This window comes from Panthera leo, chromosome B2, assembly GCF_018350215.1.
Source record: "Panthera leo isolate Ple1 chromosome B2, P.leo_Ple1_pat1.1, whole genome shotgun sequence".
In the NCBI taxonomy this organism is placed as follows: Eukaryota; Metazoa; Chordata; class Mammalia; order Carnivora; family Felidae; genus Panthera; species Panthera leo.
Window position 1 is genome coordinate 71457939 of NC_056683.1, and position 22772 is coordinate 71480710.

At 36.2% G+C, this 22772-nt stretch overlaps 1 protein-coding gene across 1 annotated transcript in view; it reads right to left on the reverse strand.

Annotated features, from left to right (window-relative positions):
- Positions 1-2257: 2257 nt before the first annotated feature.
- The window catches only part of ELOVL4 (ELOVL fatty acid elongase 4), a 32431-nt gene continuing 11916 nt past the window's right edge, over positions 2258-22772 (reverse strand). Inside the window, exons 2-6 of the mRNA XM_042939219.1 lie at positions 11251-11438; positions 10004-10084; positions 8462-8633; positions 7303-7430; positions 2258-4293 (exon numbers count right to left, since the gene is read on the reverse strand). Coding sequence (XP_042795153.1) covers positions 4018-4293; positions 7303-7430; positions 8462-8633; positions 10004-10084; positions 11251-11438 — 845 coding nt within the window. The 3' untranslated portion in view covers positions 2258-4017. The remainder of the gene's footprint in view (positions 4294-7302; positions 7431-8461; positions 8634-10003; positions 10085-11250; positions 11439-22772) is intronic.

Genomic DNA, 22772 nt, shown 5'->3' on the forward strand with positions numbered 1-22772 from the left:
TTCTGTTGGATTTCTATTTAAGACCAGATGGATCTTGAAGGAATAAAAGTATGAAGGAAATTTGTTCACATGTGGACATGTAAACATGCTTTCATGTGGTAAAATGAAAAAGACAAAGAGAAAAGACCTAAGTTCTAGGCCTTTTTTTTTTTTTAAACAGGTAGAAAAAAAGCTTATTTTCTCAAAGGAAAACCTAGAGTTGTAAGTGCAAAAGAATACCAAGTTGTATCTCATATCATCCTTTACAAACCTAAAACTCCTATTAACGAATCGCCATCTAAAGACAGCTGTTGACCACCTTCTTCATAACTCACATACTCTTTTAGTGATATATTCCAGAATCTTAGAATCTTAGTCTTCATCTGGTAATAGTTCTATACGTCAATTATAATTTTTAACATATCCCTTTGAATCCCCTTCAGGAACATAGTTGTGTTATAGCCTCCTATTTTTAAACTTAACAGGTGTGCCTTCCCTCTATAATTTAGGAGGGAAATTAGGAAATTCCAGAGAGAATTAGGAAAACTAACTTCTTTTTTTTTTTAATTTTTTTTTAACGTTTATTTATTTTTGAGACAGAGAGAGACAGAGCATGAATGGGGGAGGGTCAGAGAGAGGGAGACACAGAACCTGAAACAGGCTCCAGGCTCTGAGCGGTCAGCACAGAGCCCGACGCGGGGCTCGAACTCACGGGCCGTGAGATCATGACCTGAGCCGAAGTCGGCCGCTTAACCGACTGAGCCACCCAGGTGCCCCAGGAAAACTAACTTCTAATACTTACATGATCTGTAGTGTTTTAAAACAATGAATTTGTTTACACTTCTCTGCCTTTTCATAACTATTTTTCTGGTTCAGATAGCATCAGCCTAAAATACCAAAGCTTAAGCATGGGTTCTAAAATACACTATTAAGAACTTGCTTTCCAAGGTGATTTGCCAAAACTGCTTGCATGCTGAGGGGCAGGTGAACCATCTATTAGGCGGGTGTTATGTTCCTGGGGGAGTAGCTCAGAACCTCAGCTCTGCAGCCTTAGCCACCATCCAGCAGGATCCCAGTCTATGTCACGCAGGTCTGTAGTAAGCACTTGCCCTCCTACACAGTCTGTAGCCGTCTTTTTCTCGATAAGGACAGTGCCAGGAATTCAGCTGGCTGAACTTCAGGCTACAACAAGGCAAGAGCTGAGACAGCGGGACAGTTCGGCATGCTGTCACATTCTCATCAAGGTGAGATTCAAAAGTCGGGTCCCAACTGTCAATATGTAATGCCTGGATTGTTGTATTATCAGATGGACCGGGCAGCAAAAATCACTTCCACCTCTATGTTCTCTTTCATTTCACATATGAATTGCATACATGGAATAAATCTGTAAGTTAAAATGTTCCTAATAAACTACAAACACTACATTCCATGTTCTAAAATGTGAATGTAAAAATCCATATGAAAATATTTTTGAATACCTAGGAAGCGTGTGGGGAGAAACAGAGAATGACTAAATTAATGGTGCTACAACTGAAACTAGTCATCAGTCAGTGTCCATCAGAAAAACAGAGTCAAGAGTATCACAGAAAAGAGAAAAAAGAAGAGATGCAGTCACTGATTATACTAGGAAAATGCACTGTCGCATGCCTAAGGTATTGCTAGCCACTGCAAACATTAAAAACTTCTGTTTTCTGCGTAAGAAAACATTTCTTTCGTTAGTGACAAAGTTTTACCCAGAAGAGGATGCAATCCTCCTCCCCTGATTTTAGGTATGAGGCATGCAACTCAGTGTGATGACTGAGAAATTAGGAAAGCTACCAGAACGGCTGCACATCACATCTTAAAGTCATCCTAGATAAGGAATCTTATAAAGTGTAGAAAGAGCTGAATGATCTAATGTAAGAACACAAGAGCTCCTCCACTTTATTTTTGGAACCAAAAAACCCCGCAGCATGAAAAAGTGTTAAGCTAACATTTGAAGCAACAAATGGAAGGATAATTTAGAAGAAAATGGTATGTTTTATGTCTGGATCCAAAAGCTCTTCCAAAGGCAACTAATTTTTACAGTAAAAAATGCCACAATAAAAAAAGAAGCTTTTCACCAGAAGTTTTAGGCACCCAAGTTCTAATTTCACTTCTTTTCTACATTAGTAATTGGCAGTGGAAGAGAATTCAGAATACTAACAACTGAATCAAATAAATATTTAGCAGATAATTTACGTAATAAACTGATTAACAGAAAAAAAATCATTTTTTCCCACAGCAGTAGTATATTTATTGTGCTGAAATCAGGTAGCGGGGAATGAATAGGTCTGGGGAAGCAGTACAGAATGTTCACAAAGATTTACAAGTCTCCAGTCATTCCACACCAAGCAGCAAAGACAAAGGTGTTGAATCCTCTCAGGCCAAACTATTAAAAGTTTTGCAAATATTCTGTATTTCTCATGACTGCATGCCTTTGGGGGAAAAAGTGGGTAACTTTAATGCACAATAAATATGTTATAGTTTACAAAATATTCTGAAATAGTTTGTCTGCACAAACAGCATACATCCTGCACCATGCAGTTTTGACATGTTGAGATAGTTAAAATATTCATGCTTTTTTTTTTTTTTTTGTCACATTTTCTCTTTCAATAATGATCCCTGGTCAACATCCCCTACCAATTCAACCTATGCAATAAGACAACGTACAAGTCTCTTTCCTAATCTATTTCCAGTTGCTCATTTATATTACATAAAACACTTTATTTGTCAACAGCAAATTTAATTTTCTGGTTCTGACTACTCTTACTTTTATTCATTTTGTGTCTTAACAATTAACACCTTATAACAATCACACACTAAATTTAATGATCTTTAGCACCAAGGAGTCAAGAATATTGCCCCAAGATGGGTATACACTTCATATCTAGTTAATAAATAAGATCTTGCAACTTTGTCACAAGGAAAATATCACTCCAAAATTAAACACATTGAAAGAGAAGGATCGTTTCACGAAAAATTGGGTGTATGCTATTTGTAAAAAACGCAAAAAAAATACTAGCGGATTCGAAAGTTATTAAAATTTACATTAGAGGACTCCTTGATTTTTTAATTAAAATTTATTTAATTTTAAATGTTCTTTCCAACATAAGAGGTAGGTATATTTCCACATATGAAAAATCGGTAACAGCCACAAATCAAAACAAGGAAAGCCTGATAAAAATCAACATACTCTCTTCTAACAGCACATAAGTGTAACTCTTTTGTGATGTTACTAATAAAGACATGAGTTGTTTCATGTTCCAATCAGACAATAATCTTAATTTTCATAATATATTTCTGATAGTAACAAGAGTATTAAAAGGCTGCCTTTTCATCACAAAAATTGTTTCCCACAGTGATTTGTGCCGCAAGTCGTGGTGACCTTTGGGTCGCTAGACAGGCTTTTACTGTAATTCTTTCTTATTTTCACCAACACCATCATCATCAAGCCTCTAAGAGTCTACAGAGATCATCAGATTTTTTTAATTTAATTACAACCAAAAGGGTATATTCAGACTAGAGGTGGAGAGATTCGACCATTCCAGTCAGCAAATGAATCCAAATGTGCAAATTTTAAAGTATCTACAGTTCCAGCTTTGGACCAGAAAATGTTAGATAACTGATTTTCATCAGTAGGCAATAATAATTTAGCCAAAAAATTCATACTGTGTTTCTGTGATCATCAGACTGAAGAATGACTGTATATAAGATACATGAAAAATCTCATGCATTAGACAACAGATGTGAACAGAGGGAGAACCTCCCAAGTCACATAATGATTGCTTTGGTCTGGACAACATCAAGGCTAATAAAAAAAATGTTTAAAATAAAACTTCATAAATAAAACATCCGGATATTGTATTTAACACTTTACTCTATCTAAAGGTTACTAATACATAGAGCACATTTGTCTTTTTCTCCCCACCCCAAACCCTCATTTGCTTCTTTTTCCCTGAAATTTTATATGAAATGGGAGCTTCCTCACTGTCAACAACAGTTAAGGCCCAGTTCAATTTACTCTCCTTTTGCTTTTCCATTTTTCTGCTTTTTTCCATTTTCTATTACTAGTTGTTTCCCTGATTTGCTCACACCATTTGCTGAAATACCATTCACAGCTGTTTTTCCAGCTTTTGCTTTCTTAGGCTCTTTGTATGTCCGAACATAGAAGTTAAGAAAGAGAAATATGAAGCTGATTGCGTAGGCGATGAGAGCCCAGTGCATCCATTTGGGGAAGGGGCAATCAGTGTACAGAGACAGTGCTGTGTGCCCGATGGTCACGTGGAACTGAACCTGAAAAACAAAACAAAACCACGATGCAGGATACATTTACTGCAAATAGTAAATAACTTTTAACAACACCAGGATCTTCTGCCTGGCTAAGATAGGGCCTAATCTTGCCACACTGTTCAAAGTTTAATAGCTCTCGGGCTCCCACACCCAACTCCAGCTCCCTCTCCTTCCCTCAGGAAGGGCTTCCTGCCTTTTTGTTTTTTTTCTTTTTCTTTTCCTGACTTTTTTTGTTGTTTTTCCTGCTGCTACAAAGTACCTCCATCCAGCTGGCCCTCTCTATCCCATTCATCAGGGTTTTTGTTTTGTGTGCACTTTCTTCTTTAAAACAATTAAACCTATCTGGAATTCTTAACTTCTTTGTTGTCCATCTTTTCCATAACTCCAGAGGGTAAGGCTATGTGTTGCTCCCTGAGGATTCCTGAGTCCTTGGCACAGGGTCTGGATTCAATGAGTATTTGTTGGATAATGCTGAATAATGTTGTTAATGAGAGGGAATATCAATGGCCTAAAAGAATAAAGTAAGTAGTACCGTATGCCCTTTTTGATATTTGTTTTCTTCTCACATTTTAACTAATTTCTTTCCACAAAACTGTAAGCTGGTACAAATCCTTTTAAAATTGAAACTACCAAAAGGGTTTTTTATTTCTTACAAAATAGCACACAGGTAAAACTGCATTTGAATTAACACTATCCTTTACAAACTAAGATTTTTAGTAAAATTTAGTAGATATTTGAGAATAAGTGCAAAAAGAGAGAATCACTTTCAACTTTAAAAGTTTTTAAATTTTTTTTTAATGTTTATTTATTTTTGAGAGACAGTGAGAGAGAGAAAGAGAGATAGAGTGTGAGTGGAGGAGGGGCAGATAGAGAGGGAAACACAGAATCCAAAGCAGGCTCCAGGTTCTGAGCTATTAGCACAGAGCCCGATGTGAGGCTCGAACATCACAAACCACGAAATCATGACCTGAGCTGATGTCAGACGCTCAACCGACTGAGCCACCCAGGCACCCCTAACTTTGAAAGTTTTTAAAAGAAGAAAAGCCAGGGGCGCCTGGGTGGCTCAGGTGGTTAAGCGTCCAACTTCGGCTCAGATCGTGGTCTTGCAGCTCGTGAGTTTGAGCCCCGTGTTGGGCTCTGTGCTGACAAACTGCTCAGAGCCTGGAGGCTGCTTTGGATTCTGTGTCACCCTCTCCCTCTGTCCCCCTCCCTTGCTCATGTTCTGTCTCTGTCTCTCAAAAATAAATGTTAAAAAAAAAAAAAAGAAATTTTTAAAATAAAATAAATGAATAAAAATAAAAGAAGAAAAGCCAAAAATTAAGAAGCTTTTTAATTCAGATAAGGCAAATCAGTTTAAATTCCAATATATCAATAAATGAATGACTCTCAGTAGAAGAATTATGAATTCCATAGTGTTAACAAGGGTTAGCTTTTTATAAGATTAACTGATATGATTGACTGTTATGAGAACTTCTGGTTTGAAAATACTGTGCTTTTCACAAAATTAACATCCTATCTGGAATGGGCAATTGTGGTTTCTCTTTTAAGCACAGCACTATCTAAGTTAATTATTATATAAATATTACTAAAATAATTTATTCCATGTAAGCCCTAAATTTATATCAGACTAAAGAACTTTAAATTCTCTAGGACAAAATCCAGATTTTAAGAAGTTTTGATTTCACACTGGTTCTTAGAACCTAAGTCACCAAAAGAGTATGTATGTGTATAGGTGTGATCAAGTGTGGCATTACTCAAGGAGACTGTGGTGAAGACTCCAACAAAATAGATACAAAGTTCAGATGACTTCTGTCATCTCTTCATTTTCTTGTGACCATTTACTGATGACTGAGAAAAATGAATTACACAAACTATATAAACAGCTTAAACATAAACTGGAGGAAGCCTCCTGCAGCATTTTAGTTACAAATGAATCTTTCACACCCAGCATTCCCCAAAAGTTGTGTTTCCTGTTCGGCCAGCCAACTGTTTAGCAACTTAAAGCAGAGATGAATAATATTTCCAAATGTGATTCCACTGATAAATTGTGTACATGCTATGATTACAGCAAATTATAATAAATTCCAAGGCTTGAAGAATAGCTATCAGGTTGGTGTTGGATTTCCAGTTTGATTACTGGGCTAGCGCCTCTCTCTGAATGTTTCACTGATATATCCAGATGCTGCAAGAAGTCCCACTAGGCATATGTGCTGAAAATTGTCGCCTCTAAAGGCTAGCATTTGAAAAAACCTAGCTTTGCTCTCTAAGGACTATGTGTTAGGGAATTAAGAGGAGTTCTCTTGTCCTTATTCCCTTCCTTTACCCCACCCCTTCCTTGGTTCTGTACCTTCTCCTCAACTTTCATTCTCTAAACGTATGGGCTCTGTTAAAAGGACTGAAAAATGGAACAGAAAACAAAATTCAAGCAAGGGCAGGATGAAGAGAGGTAATAGTAACATTTTAAATTAGAAAAAAATCACCTGAGAAAGAAGTTACACTATTTTTCTGGTCATATATGAGTTTATGTACTTTATGATGTACTTCGAACATTTCTCTTAGAGAGACCAGAGTTGTGTTTAGCCTTTTAAGAGTATCTTAAAAGTTAGTGGCAGTGACAACTAGGTCTATGAACAAGAAGCTCAGAGCTAAGCAGCCTCAACTCTCACATCTAGAGCACAGAGAAAGTCGACTTTGTAACAGAAAGTTGTCGAGGATAACTTAGCCCTTTAAAATTAGTAAATTCAGGGGTGCCTGGTGGCTCAGTCATTTAAGGTTCAACTTCAGCTCAGGTCATGATCTCGCAGTTCATGAGTTCAAGCCCTGTGTTGGACTCTGTGCTGACAGCTCAGAGCTTGGAGCCTGCTTCGGATTCTGTGTCTAACCTCTCTCTGCCCCTCCTCCACTCACACTCTCTAAAAATAAATAAACATTAAAAAAAACTGCATTTAAAATTAGTAAATTCAAACATTTTCAGTGTTTCACCACAAGAAACTTTAGAAGCATTTTACTCACCAGCTGCAACATGGTCAAGTATCTTTTCCACCAAAGATATTTCTGAATCCATGGGCCAAATGCAGTTAACCCATAGTATGAGTACATAATCACATGGATGAAGGAATTCAGCTGTGCTCCAAAAAATGCTTCAGAAAAACAGAATCACAAGATACAGAAAACTTTAGTAGGCAATAAACCATCTGAACATAAAATAAATGAATCCACATTATTTTTTAACATTTAATCTTGGGTATAGATTAGGAATAAAAAATTGTAAAGTAGTACTAACAGAAAACATTTCTCTTCAGATCATGCTAGGTATTTTTAAAGTTTAGACTCAGGCTTTTAGCATATTAAAAAAATGAGTGTTCTTCAAATGCAAAGGATTTTCAAAGTGGCAAGGTTCCAAATGGAGCACCCCAGTGGCTTCAGTATGCCCTAATATAGAACTACTACCTATATTATTTTTCATGCTTGGAGAAAAAAGTCATGGTACATGTAATTGTATAAGCAGATTTTTAAAGCCTCATTATTGCCTTTAGATGTGCCCATAAATATATCTATGAAAAAATCGTACTTATTTCTTACTTTCCTAACAGTTTTAAATGAAAATAGAAGGTGAACTGTACTACTGTAATGACCCGTACCCTGGGTCTCCAATACAGCAATAGTCTGTTTCCAGCTCAGTGATGTAAATCATTTTCAATCTGCATCTGAAAAGCTGAAGACAGATCTTGGACAAACTGTGAATTCAGATCCTCTTTAACAAGGCTACATATGATTTCCTTTGAGTAAAATCCAACAGGTTAATTTAAGGCCTGTTTTAGAGCAGGAATGGGCTCTGGGCTTGGACTGGAGACGGAACCTTCAAACTCAGGAGTTACAGCTTAGTACCCTTTGAATCAGAACAACTACAATTGCTTATCAAAATATCATTTGCCACATTTAAGATTAGTTTATGCTTATCTCTGAGACAAATCTTTAGGAATTTAAGTAGCCACAGATAAAAAGCTAAAGCTTCACTTTGTTCAAATTTCTTTAAAATGAAATTAACACAGAAATAATTAACCATGAAAGTAAGTTAAAGACCAAGTCAAATTTCCAGCTTATAATTACTTTTCCACACAACACATTTATATAACTTAATATATGCAGATATGTTCCTGAAAATGCTCACCTTGTCCCCCGGCGACCCACTTAATTCCAATCCACCACAGTGTAAACATTGTACAGTGATGATATACATGAAGGAAAGAGACTTGGTTGTTTTTCTTCCTCAGGATAAAAAATACGGTGTCCAAATACTCAACCCCTTTAGATACAAAGTACCACCACAGAGCAGCAGCTATCTGTAAAAAAAAAAAAAAAAAAAAAAAAGGGGGGGGGGGGGAGCATGTTATAAACACCAGAGTGACACTGTATTATATGGCTTTCTATTCATTCTTAGTCCTAAACAATCTTCATTGCACAAAATATATGAGGCATAGAATCATTTTTGCCTAAGTAGGTGTGAAACCTAGGCATCTCTCCGTTGGGGGGTGGGGGGGTAGGGGGGCGGGCGGGGGAGATGAGAAAGAAAGGGTCCAGGGCTGTATTTACACAGTGGCAACAGTTTAGAGAAAATTTCTAGTCTGCTACATAGTGAGATGACCTGAAGTACCAAACTGCTGAACACAGAGCCGTAAACACCTTCACACTACTGTTTTTCAATATGGTAGAGAAACAGAGATAGTTACTTTGTAAAGGTTATTTCAGATGTTCATGCTTAGCCTATACTAAACTTCAGATATTCTTGCAAGTATGTTTGGGTAGCTCCTGTCTCTGTTAGTGTCTGTCTGGCACTTTAACATGTGCAACAAAGTAAATACCTAATCATAGCATTTAGTATTAGGCAGTAAAATCTTTAAAGTAGTGAGTTGAAACAAACAAACGAACTAAAGTAACAAAAATATTTCCTAGGTCATAAATATAATCCTACTTACATGAATAAGTCTTTTCTTTTCCTGGGCTCTAATTAAGACACCAGATGGTGCAGAAAGATTATGTTACATGCTGAGATTAAGGATCCAAGGATCCAGTGAGAGGTGACCTCTGTAAATGTTTTAAAATATTTTGCAAGAACCCTACTATAATAGTAACCTAGACTCAACTTTTTTTATATTAGGTATTTTCTCTGATATGTATCCTATGTACCAACAACAAAGAAGACAGTACATAACTGAACTGTTTATAAATCTTTTGTGTGTCAGAGGTGACTGGAAAGTAAAATATGGTAACATTATATTATCAATGCTTTATTTTTCTGCAAATATAATAAAAACTGAGTTTATGCCTATACAGATTGTGCTATGCTTAATTTACTAAACATTACATAGTTTATAAAACATTTGTTTTCCCTCAGGCTCTTAACAAATGAATTAGACTCTCTTTATAAGTTTCTATTCTTGACTGGAACCAACAAAACTCCAAAATGTCATCTTTACACTAAACATGGAATTTTCTAAGTACTGCATTCTGGTAATCCAGAACAAATGCACTCTCCCACAGCCAAATGGGACATGAAAATATTTTCAGTTATATGCTTTTAAAGAAACACACAGCTTTACTGACATACCACAATCCTATCCACTTTTGCCACTCTACAAAAGTACATTTTCAGAGTGGAGATTATAAAATTAAACCCACTTCTACTGACGAATGGTATTTTTAATGTACTTACCCTAACTTCATGAACATTATCAGAATAATCCACACTCTGGCAAATATAGCTATATCCTGCATTATATGATCCCATGAATAACTGGAAAAAAAGGGGAATAATATTTAAAGTAAAGTTTTAGTAGATACAGAATTTTAAAAACTCTAAATACAATATGCAACCTTTCAAATTATTTTAAAAAGCCATATTGTCTAAAAAATTCAAATGCATTAAACATTTAATGTATTAGAATTTCTAAAATTTGCTGTGTGTCAAGTTACTCTCAAATTGAAATCTAAATTAAAAATCACCAGTAACTCATTGACTGAGGCTTCAAATCTATCTACTTTATAATATTAAGAGAATTTTTGATTAACTATGACTCAGATCTAAGCGTGACACTGATTTCTTGCTCCAGAGTGGTTTTTATCTAACAAATGAGGTCAAAGTATCTAACTAAGTTAAATAAAAATTGTTATGAAGTTGAGATTCTATAGGCTAAGTTTTCAAAGATTTCTTTAAAAGAGAGTACTGTTTATTTTCCTAACCTCACCACTCCCATTCTCTGGGTTCATACAGACTTTTAATAAGGAGTCTCTTTGGAAACAAAATCCTTCCACTCTTACAACTTAAAAAATGCCTGTGTCGATCTAGCCTTTAGGATTTCTTTCCAGAATGTCAGGGAGCATTTGCTGGTGACCAGAAAAGTATATGATGATTAACAGTGTGTAACAGTTAACTCATTTTAGTTGCAACCCAAAATATAATGACATAATGTAATAGGATTTCACTTGAAATCAGTATTTTACACCTGCATATTTTAATCTGTTACCAAATCTGAAACTGCTGAATAAGAATTATAAATAAACAACAGCAACTATTTACTGACTATTTAATATGTGGCAACACTATCAAAAATTATTTCACTTATTTCTGACCTAGAAGGCAGGTATTATTCCCATTTTACAGATGGAGAAAATGAGTCTCAGAAAAGTTAAATAACTTTTAGTGTCAGAACAGTTAATAAGGGTTATCTTGGAATCCAGTGTGTCTGCTTCAAAATTCCATTTTAAAACAACTGTTCTATACTTTCTGTATATTTCATATTTTTGTTATCCAAACATGAAAAATGTCAATAATACAAAATTTACCTTTTAGAGTAGCTAACGGTTATCTTGGGGTACAATATTACATGAGGGCTTTACACATTCTAATTTCTTAATTTCCAATAACCCTGGGGAATTACAAGCTGACTTTAGTAAACCTACCTCTCTGAAGATAAAAAGGTTAAGCAAAACCATCCCAAAATTATAGATAATGAGTACTAAGCGCATCTGGAAAGGTTCTCGGTCCTTCATCCATTTTGGACCCAGCCACACGAACAAGAGATAAAAAGTACTTATACAAAGTGTAGGCCATGGAGACTGCATCAGAGGCCAGTTCTCCACACGTTTATCTACAGAAAGAACAAAGTGATATTAAATTCATTAAACAATAAATTCTTTTGAAATGAATTTATCAGGAATTATAATATTTCAACTTAGCTTTTTTCCTAATTTGACCAAATGCAAGTCATTTTTCTCTGAGTCACAACAAAAATACATGGCATTAAAACCAAAGAAATGAGACCAATTCCTGTGAGTAGCTTTTGAAAATTATGTTTCATTCCTATGGCACACATTAAGTTTTACAGAGAACCTAGAGAACAAAGACAAGAAATCAACCTTGCTAAAAACACAGAACAAGCTGGGGGTGAAAAGTTAATGAAAGACTTCATAGACAGAAAATACATTTTTTTAAACGTTTATTTATTATTTTTGAGAGACAGAGTGCGAGTGGAGGAAGAACAGAGAAAGAGGGAGACACAGAATCTGAAGCAGGCTCCAGGCTCCGAGCTGTCAGCACAAAGCAACGATGCGGGGCTCGAACTCAAGAATCGTGGAATCATGACCTGAGCTAAATAAAGTCAGACGCCTAACAGACTGAGCCACCCAGGCGTCCCAGAAAATAAATATTTTAAGGAGAAACTTGTCATTCATATCAAACGTATGAGATTTATCAGAGCAGTTTGGAAGCTGCTCCCTCCCTACCTAAAGCAAAGCAGGAAAAAACAGCAAACTGAAGAGGTGGAGCAATGCAAGCAATTGCCGGCATATTTTTGGACACTAAGACAAGAGGATAGTTATGTTTGTGTGATTAAATTGGGGGGACTACAGTTCTCTAATTTATTTAAGTGGAAATCACCATACCCAAGACATTTCCATTATATTCAAGACATTGAATATAACCAACTTATGAGCTCTTCTCTAAAGCTATAAGCATTTACTTCCCATATGTGCAAGTATTTCACTTAAAATGAGTCAATTGTCCTTAATATTCAGATATGCAACCTTGAATCAATTTTACAATAGAGCTCTGCCACAAGTAACATTTCTAAGAGAAGCATGATAATGAAATACAGGGCTAACAAAGATTAATATTCTAATAAATTATAAAAAGATAGTGAAATTTATATTTCTAAAGGCTAACCAGTATTTTACAGGTTGTGAATCTAATGTCTAGTTTACGCTTGGTAATGCAAAACATTTCTTTGTTCCATGCTGAAGAATAGGATGTACTTTTAAAATAGCAACAATAAAAAAATCCTGTCTTTCAATCCATTCCTAAAATCTAGCCTGAATAAATTTAACTTAATTACTCATTACAATATCCCACCATTTAAAATGTCAGTTTTACTGAGACTATATATGCAGAAGAGTTCTGGATTAGATAATTAGGTTTCAAAATAACTTACTTAAAATTAGTCTGTTTCTATACACTATTGATAGAAAATAAGATAAAAGGAAGGAAATGGAAGTATAACAATGTTTAATAACATAGTCTCCCAAGTCAGGAAGTGACATAATAACTATGGTTTCTACGAAATAGGAGTTGTTAGAAAGATGGGCTAGTGACTTGAAAGAAAAACACATATGAAAACAAGAAAAAACAAAAACTGACTTTATTTCAGAGTTTACAGGAGAGGCTTACTATCTACTAATGGAAATTATGGTTCTGCCACTCAAATCAAAACATATTCCAGAGTTAAAAATAAACTAAAACACAAGACAGGAGAAAACAGTCCTCTTATAAAGAGGGTGTGGCTTAAAAGATGAGTGGCTGACTTTTGTTGAAGGCATCGTGCCACAATGGTCTTATCACTGATTGTCTGCTTTTCTTTAATATTGTCATATTACCCTGCTATGACCATATCTTTCTATGCCAAAGTCCCCCCTTAAAACATGGCACATTTATCCACTTAGATATTTATTTCCTATAGGAAAAAAACTTAATACAAATCCCTAAACCTTAGTAGCTTGTGGTGTCCTATTCCTTTCTAGAAACTAGAGGGCAGACATTGTTTTTCCAAGTGTTTGAAACAAAGAGCAAAAGGTGTCTGTTATGAGATAATCCACATAGCAAAGAAAGGAAGATAAATTCATCTGAAAGGAGATTCTAATTTCTAACATCACAGATTATATCACACTCTTATCACACACCGAATTCCTGCTGATTGCAAAGTTAAGTTCTGAACAAGTAGAAAGCAATTAGAGAAAAAGGTCCAAAAATTTTCCCCAAATCAAGAATGAATAAAAATGTTCATTCTTTTTGATATACAGTGTGGGTAGCCTGTACCATTCTCTTATTCAACAGAGAAGTTTAAAGAGAGAACTAAGAAAGACACCGAGAGGAAGGGACACAAGTAAGAAGCTGGAGATCTGACAATATGAAACAATAGAGGCCAACATAAGAGTAAAAAGGTGGAGGGGAGTAGGTAAGAAATAACAGAGATATTAGAAAAGGCATTTGAGACTCTATCAGTAAACAGATGGGCTGAGTTTTAATATCAGCTCTGCTACCATTTAAGGGCACCACCGGTCTTCATTCTGTTCATCTATAAAACCTATTGGAGAGAAAGGGAACTAGATTAGTATTTCCCCCAACTTTAATGAGAAAAACAATCACGGGGAGGGAAAGCATAGCTTAAATGCAGGTTCTGACTCAGTAGGTCTTGGATATAGTCCACTTATTAGGAAGATTCTGCATTTTCTAGGAAGCTCCAATGGATGCTATGTCAATATTCCATGGCCCATCCTCTGAGTAGCAAGAAGCTACATAATCTCTTAGGGTTTTTTTATTTTAATTTCTGAAAGTTGTTACTTTTAAAAAATGATAATTAGGAAGAAGAATGAAACTTAAGGTGAGGAAAACTGGGTCCAAAAAATGGGCAATTTTCACTGGTCAGGGAACACATTTTGCATGCCAAAGTACCCGACATTTCTATTCCACTGCGGCACTCATCACACTGTCCTGTACCTTCTTTTAAAATGCAATGTCCCTGAGGGCAGGGGCTGTGTTTTTCATTCGTGTACTGCAATGCTCACGAGGGTGCCTAAACAACATTTATTTGATACATAAATTATGAGTGGTTGATTTGTTTTTCCATTTTAGTCCTTTATTCTTGATACCTTCAAATGAAATCCAACAGTGCATTTACTGATATTCCAGGTTTCTTCAGTGCCCAGCAACCCTTTCTACAGTTCCTCCCAGATCCTCCTCTATGGGACATATAACTTGAACCCAAGTCAGCACTTCAATCCGGTATTTAGGGGTAAATGTGTGCTCTCTCTCTCTGCCTCAGTGTCTTTACTTCATTGCTTTCTCCAGGGAAAAAAGGCAATGCCTCCCATTTCTATATCCAACATTGCAAGTCATGTGTTCATTTAGCAACCACTTAACAAAACCATCTTCAGACTATAAAAGTCCATAGTTCACACCATATCTTTCTCAAAATAGCCCACCAGTTCACCAGGGTCAGAAAGCCCTCAAGAATTCCATCTGCAATAAGCATTATGGAAGTTGTGGTAACTGTCAGCAATCTGAACACAGCATCACAACCCCCATCCTATGGTGATATTTGCATATCTCTCCATGTCTCTGCAATTACTTGTGTCTTTCTAAATTTATTTGCATAAATATTTCCTTTAGTACTTCTGACAAGATGCATATATCCAATACTTCTTTTACTTGTTCCCTTTTCCACTAAAAAGGATGAAGTGAGTCACAATAGTGTCATACAATAATATGAAAATTCACTATTACTAACAGGTCCCCCACACAAGTCTTGAGCCAAAAAAAAAAAAAGAAAGAAAGAAAGAAAGAAAGAAAGAAAGAAAGAAAGAAAGAAACAAAAAGAAAAGAAAGAAAAAAGATGTGGAGTTAGAACAATAAAAGAAGATCGTGAATACTAAAGCTTTTATTTTATATAATCTTAAAATAATGAATTATCCAGCCTGTCATTAACTCAAATGTTTCAATAACATTTTTACATGTTGCCTTTCTTCTAAGAAAGATGTGCACATCTGCTTAGATTCTTTGTTTTTTCTAGTTCTATTGAGACATAATTGACATACTTCACTATGTAAGTATAAGGCATACAGCATGATGGTCTGATTTACATATATTGTTAAATGATTACCACAATAGGTTCAGCTAACATCTATCTTTTCATAGATAAAACAGAAAGAAAACAATAAAGGGAAAAAATGGTTTCCTTGTGATGAAAACTCCTAGGATTTACTCTCATAACAACTTCCATGTGTATCATACAGCAGTGTTTGCTACAGTCATCATGTTGTACATTACACCCCTAGTGCTTATTTATTTTATAACTGGAAGTTTGTGCCTTTTGACCACCTTCTTCTAACACCCCCTTCCCCCTTCCCTTGGTAAGGACAAATCTGATCCTTTTTTCTGAGTTTTATTTGTTTATTTGTTGTAAACAGCATATTTTAAGGATAAATTAAATCTTCTATTCATTTGAGTTACACTGAATCTAAATGTAGATTACACACATTAGAGTAAATGATGACATATCTCCAATATGCTGTCAATATCCTAATTCTATACAGTTGTGGACAGGAATTCACACCATGAATTTATTAGGAAAAAAACAAGAGAGAAAACAATTCAACTGAAATCCTATTCCTCCTGCCACCACTGAAGTCAAACTGTCATCAAGGAATACCCAAGATTCAAATGGGTTTTATATAACATTCTTAGAAATTCTCTATTTGTACAGTTTGGGGGGAGGGGATCAATATGGCACAAATATAAACTGACTCTAGTTGACTTATTTTTATAAATTGTCTTATTTTTATATTTTATATCTATATTGTCTTATTTTTATATTTTATATCTGTTTATTAACATGTTTATGCCTCCATGTCTTAGTGATTTTGCTCTTATTTTGAGCTTATCAACAATTTTAAGCCATTTGTGTTACATGTAAACCTTTACCTAAAGAAGGGCTGTACAATTTTAGATTTAGATATGATCTCTTTATATTAAAATGAAATTCAGAGAAGTCAAGAGCCTCATGTAGCCTAGCAGGTATTCCAATACCACTCAGTTTTCATGTCCATTAATTTTAAGAGAGATGATTTCCATCAATTTCTTCCATCAATTTGATACCAATACCAAATTTTGGGTACAAATGGTATGTTAAGATAGAATTGTGACTATCAATCATGTTTCTTTAAGGGAAAGAAAATAAGAGAGACCTACAAAAGTTCCCTTAGTAGAAAGAAGGACAAGAGATATTCACACTAAGTTTCATACTTTTTTAGGTGCTACATCTAACACACCTGGTCTAGGATCATGAATGCTTTGGAAGCCATAACACAAAGAAAGGTGGGAAAAAACTAAGGATGTCCAGCCTGGAGAAAAGAAAGAGGACTCATCAAATACTAAAAGACCTAAAGAGAGCTCAGATTTATTCTCTAATTCCATAGAAGTAGAACCAATGAAAAGAAGTTTTAGGAAGCTGAATTACACCTATATTCAGAAAATTTCTAAGAACTTGGTCTTTCTTTTTGTAAGAAGAAAGAGCTGTCTTCTTTGGCAATGAGTTCCTTATCCTAGTTTTAAATTAAATTTAAGCAAACCTAGAGCTAAACATTGTAGCACATCAAGTTCAGGAGCAAGAGACTATTTTAACAATAAGAATTACTAAGATACATTATCTTAACTCTTTCAGACCCTTAAGAGTTAATTTTTTTCCTCAAGAAATAGTTTCCATTTAGAACATTTTGATTGTTTCATAAAGCTCATACCAAGTGAGAATGATTTATTTACAAACATTCGTTCAGTCAGTAATCATAAAATTTTATTTGTATTAAAAGGTCATGTAATAGTTACACAACTGTATGTGTCAAAACTCACTGCTAAATAAAAAGAGTTAGTTTTATTATGTGTAGATTATGCCTTTACAAATGGGAGGTAAAATGGTCTATCTGAAGTGGAGCTTCCTTCAAACATGCTACACCAACAGGTTTTTATTCTTAACCTGATCTGTATCTTAAAATCACACAGCATGATGGATACATAGAATAGATTTTGAAGTGAGACTCTCCACCCCTTCTGAGCTAAGTGATTTGGGGCAGGTAGTCTAGTTCCTGACCTGTAAAAACTCATTTACTAGAAAAGGAGACAGACATAAAAAATCTATTGCTTTGCAGGACAATGAGCACAATATAAGAGAAGACAGTTAAGAACAGTGGTAGGACAGGGGACAAGATGGACTGCAGGGATAGACATCTGAATTGTTTCTTGAAGGAAAGAAGAGGAATTTGCCAAACAGAGAGAACGAAGGCCTTCTTACAGACAGAAACATATGTATAAAAAGCCCCAAATCAAGAAAATAACACATTTATTCTGAAAACTAAGCAGGCCTGAGGTAGAGGGTATTTACAAAGGAAGATGGCAGGAAATGACTGGAGACTTATGGGTCAGATCAGACCTAGGAGAGTCTTACAAGATATGCTAAAGAGGCTAGAATCTGTCTGGTAGATAATGGAGAGATGCTTAATTGGTTAAAAATAGGGGATCACATTTAGCTTATAAAAAATAATGGCAGAAGCAGTGGGAGATGGACTGAAGGGGAAGAAGATACATCAAGAGGCAAGGAAACCAGTTGGATCGGTGGTTCTCAAACATCTCTGTTGCCAGGCCACCCACATAAGAACCATCTGCTTGTTAAAAGTATAGATTGTTGGGCCCCACCCTAGATCTACTGAATCAAAATCTCCATGGATAGGGCCAGGACTGTGATCTCAAAGTTCCTCTGGTGATTCTGGTGGGCAGTAAGACTTGGACACCACTATAATGCAAGAAATGACGGAAACCTGAATTAAGAGGGCTGCACTGGTGATGAACATAGGCAGACATGAAAGTAATCTCTACAGACGTGGTGACTGATGCAGATGTAAGAGCTAAGGGTGAAAGAAAATTCAAAAGTACTCCCAGATTTCTGGCATGGCTGGTGGCAGAAGTGGTGAAACCATGATCCTGGCCAGAGCATAAAAGGAGAGGAACAGATCTGGAAGGAGATCCAGGACAGAACATAAAGGAAGAGAAATGAATCTGGAAGGAAATGACCAGGTGACTTTTTAAACATCCTGTGTCTGAAGTACTTGTGTGTGTCTGAAGTACCTGGGTGGACGTATTCAGTAGGCCTTGTGGCTGCAGAGAACTACCAGGGTTGCAGACACATGGAAGAGTCACTGGCAATGTGACTCACTCACATGGAGTTTGAGGTCACAAGGGAAAGAGCATGTGGAATGAGAGAATAAAATGAACAAGGAATGAAGCCTGGGGAACACTTAAGGGAAGAGCGGGAGAAATGGAAGTGAAGCAACCAGAGAAAAAGGAAAGGAGAGTAAGATGTTTCCAAAAGGATGGGGTAAGCAACAGACACCTACAGATGGAGAATCAACTGTTCTTTTCTTTTCAATCAGGAGATAGTAACTACTTCACAGGTTGATGTGTGATGATTAAATGTAAAAGCTGTAGCACACATGAATACCACAATTGTTGTTCCTTCTGCTGTATCCTATTCCCTATCCATGCCACATCTTCACACAGGTGTGTCTTATTTCAGGAATAAGCTGAGTCCCTCCCATTAAAAGTCAAGTCCTGAGGTGCCTGGGTGGCTCAGTCAGTTAAGTTTCTCACTTCAGTTCAGGTCATGATCTCACAGTTTGTGAGTTTGAGTCCCGCGTCGGACTCTGTGCTGACAGCTCAGAGCCTGGAGCCTGCATTGGGTTCTGTGTCATCCTCTCTTTCTGCCCCTCCCACACCTGCACTCTGTCTCTCTCTCAAAAATAAACATTTAAAAAAAAGGTTTTTTTTTTTTTAAAGTCAAGTCTTGCGATGTCTTCTATGCCTTTTCTTCCTGCTCTAAAGTTCTCTAGATTGCAAATATTGACTCTCAAGTCAGCCTACCAACATTGGAATCCTAGCTCTCTAATTTACTAGGTAAATACATTGAGCAAGTCACTTAAGTCTCTCTGGCTTTATGGATGATAACAGCGTTGTTGGGAGGAATAAGATATTGCTGTATGTATGGTGCCTGACACAGAATAAGAGTTCAATAAGTGTGGGCACTGTCATTATTATTGATAATAATTAAACCACTAAATCCTCTTTTCCAAGAGAAGAGCTTAACCAAATGAAGAGAAAATACCATCAATAATAAATTGTATAAGAGTTTAAACTGAGAAAACAGAACATTTTTATAACTTATATACTGAGAAGACAGCACATTCTATAATTTATTCAGGAGAACAAATACATAACAAGTCTAACTTTGCATTTTGAATTATTTAGAGGCTACTTAAAAGAACAAAACCTCTTTTTTAATGAAGTGTAAACCAGAGGTGCGTGGGTGGCTCAGTTGGCTAAGCCTCTGACTTCGGCTCAGGTCATGATCTCACAGTTCATGGGCTGGAGCCCCGCATCAGGATCTGTGCTTATAGCTCAGAGCCTGGAGCCTGCTTCCGATTCTGTGTCTCCCTCTCTCTCTGCCCCGCCCCCGCTCGTACTTTGTCTCTCTTTGCCTCTCAAAAATGAATAAATGTTAAAAATATTAAAAATGAAAGAAAGAAAAAAAAAGAAAATGTAAATAAATAATATGGATTTAGTTTTCATAACAAAATATTCATAATCCAATAGTTTTGAAGTAATCCAAGTCCTTTATAAACCTCTACTTATACACAAACAACTGTAATTAATTCTTGTAATTGATTTTTCTTAAAGCTTTTTAGAATTCAGGTTTCTACCAATCAAAATTAACTTTATTTCCCAAGTAGTCTAAGCTAGTTATCATCTTCCAAAATAAAAAGCAGTAAAATTTTTAATTTTTAGGACATACAAATTTCTAGAATTAACAAGAGTGAGCACAAGACTAGGAAATAATTCTAGTCAGGTGATGACTTAGGAACACACATGGAACAGAGGGAGTGTGGTACAGGGACAAGGGACAGGACTTGAATTAAGAACACCTGGATCCCAGGTCTATCTATGTGCTAGCCCCATGACTTAACACCTAAAACTGTTGGAGCACACTTTCCTCTTATGTAAAATGGGGGTAATAATAAAATTACCCAAATCACAGAGTTGCTTTGAGGCTCAAATTGATAACCCTCTGTAAGAAGCCCCTCCAACATTAACTCGTTTTTTATTTTAAAAGTATTAAATATGTATTTCTTTTGAAACCTTTAAAGCACACTATGATTACCTCTATTATACCATGCAACTGTCCGTTTAGTCTGTTTAAGCACATCCCACACAGACTGGGCAGGGGCAGTATTGTTATTTCTACAGCCATAAAGGCTTGTTAACAGTGGATGTACCCAGCAAATGGCTGAAGACTAGTGGACTGGATGAAGGCCGCAAAGTGTCTGGAAAATAAATATTATTATTATGGCTACTGCTATTGTGAGAATAGACATTCAAGACATTTCTCAACTGCCCTTTTGATTCAGTTAAAATGAGCAAGAGTTATTGATCTAAAAGGTATACAAAGTTCTAAAAGGTATACAAAGTCCCTGCTGGGGTAAAAAAAACAACTAAATATTCTATAAAAATCCATGCCATTGTTTGTTTTTCTTAAATATATTTTTAAAGCAATCGCTTAGGAACATTTGTAAATCTTCTTTTTCAATATTAGTACAAAGTAGCAGATTATCAAAGAAATTAAGAATCCTCCATTCCCTTGCTATTCCAAGTGTGGTACACCAGCAGAAAATATCTCCTGGGAGCTAATAGAAATGCAGCATTTCAGGGGCGCCTGAGTGGTTCAGTCGGTTAAGTGTCCAACTTCAGCTCAGGTCATGATCTCACTGTTGGTGGGTTCAAGCCCCGTGTCGGGCTCTGTGCTGACAGCTCAGAGCCTGGAGCCTGCTTCGGATTCTGTGTCTCCCTCTCTCTCTGCCCCTCCCACACTCGCACTCTGTCTCTCTGTGTCTCTTGAAAATAAATACATGTTAAAAAAAAATTTTTAAAGAAATACAGCATTTCAGGCCTCATTCCAGGACTACTAAGCCAGAATGTGTATTTTAATAAGATTCGCAGGTGATTTACACACTAAAATCTAAGAAGAACTGCTCTAGTTTACTCATAAACGTGGGCCTATTTTATATTAAAATCCAGTCATAAAAGCTTGGTTTATTTATTTGTTCCTAGAGTCTACCTGAATCACTTTATTTTCCTTTTAACAACATCTACATCTATTTAACCTGCCATAAACAAAAACACACGCCTAACAACCAACTAGAGATACTGAGTAGCTTTGGGAGTATATTCAAGACATTGAGAAGTATGTACTATATATTTTCCAAAACTATTCATCCTTCTTTAATAAGTTAGAACCAATAGCTGCGAATCAATACCATTTTTTACACCTGTATACTAACCACTACTATACAAGTCATATTGTTAAAAATCCATTTGCCTTTACTGACTACACAAAAATAATAGTCAATGTCACACCGTACACTAGAGGAACCCCAGAGGGAAACCGCAGACTTTTTCTTAATGAGGTAGTCAATGTCTTCCTCCATTAATTATAAAGGTCATAAGGGCCAGGGCCACAGTCTTTATTCCTTGATGTATCCATATAACAATGCCTAGGATACAAGCGCCCTCAAACATTTGTTGAAAAGAAAATTTTTAATGAAAAATGTAGGTAACTGTTGTCAAGAAGAGTTTAAGAAGGATTTTATCTCTATGATAGGGGTAAACCAAATAACAGCACAAGGCCTTTTCTGGATTCTAGTCTAACATGTGATGCTTAATATATTCTCCAAGCCAAGTAAGATTTTGGGTATCAGTGAGATGAAGAAGGCAGAACTAGAGGAGAAAGGGTCTTTATACAGCTGGATACAATGGATAGGTAACAATCCAAGATATACTCTGGAAGTAAAACACAGATTCTGAAGGCACTGCATGAAGGAAAGTGTGGTACGTTCCCATTGAGTCAGAGTGATGAGCAGGGAAAATTTCTGCTTTAGCCTCCCCTTACATCCTCAGGAAAAAGGGTGATGGTTTGAGTTAGGAAGAGTGCCTGGATGAATGTAAGGAAAGGGCAGACCTTGCAGAATATAGAGGTGGTGCAGGCAGAGGTTCAGCTAAAAAACGACGAAGAGGTCAGCGTGTGATGGGCAGACAGGAGGGAATGGAGGTCTCCACCAGCAAGGCAAGGATAAGCTGCAGCATCTGAGGGGACGAGGGGGCAAATGGCCTGAAAGTAGTTACAACAGGAGGGCAAACATGTTTTCTGTAACTGAGTTGTAGAACAGTCACCAAAGAGCCTGAAAGCATGGATAAAGGAGTTAAAAAATAGAGAAAAAAGGAAAGAAGAAATTTGGTTCTGTCTGCCTGAGCAGAGATCATGAAAAAGGTAGAGAGT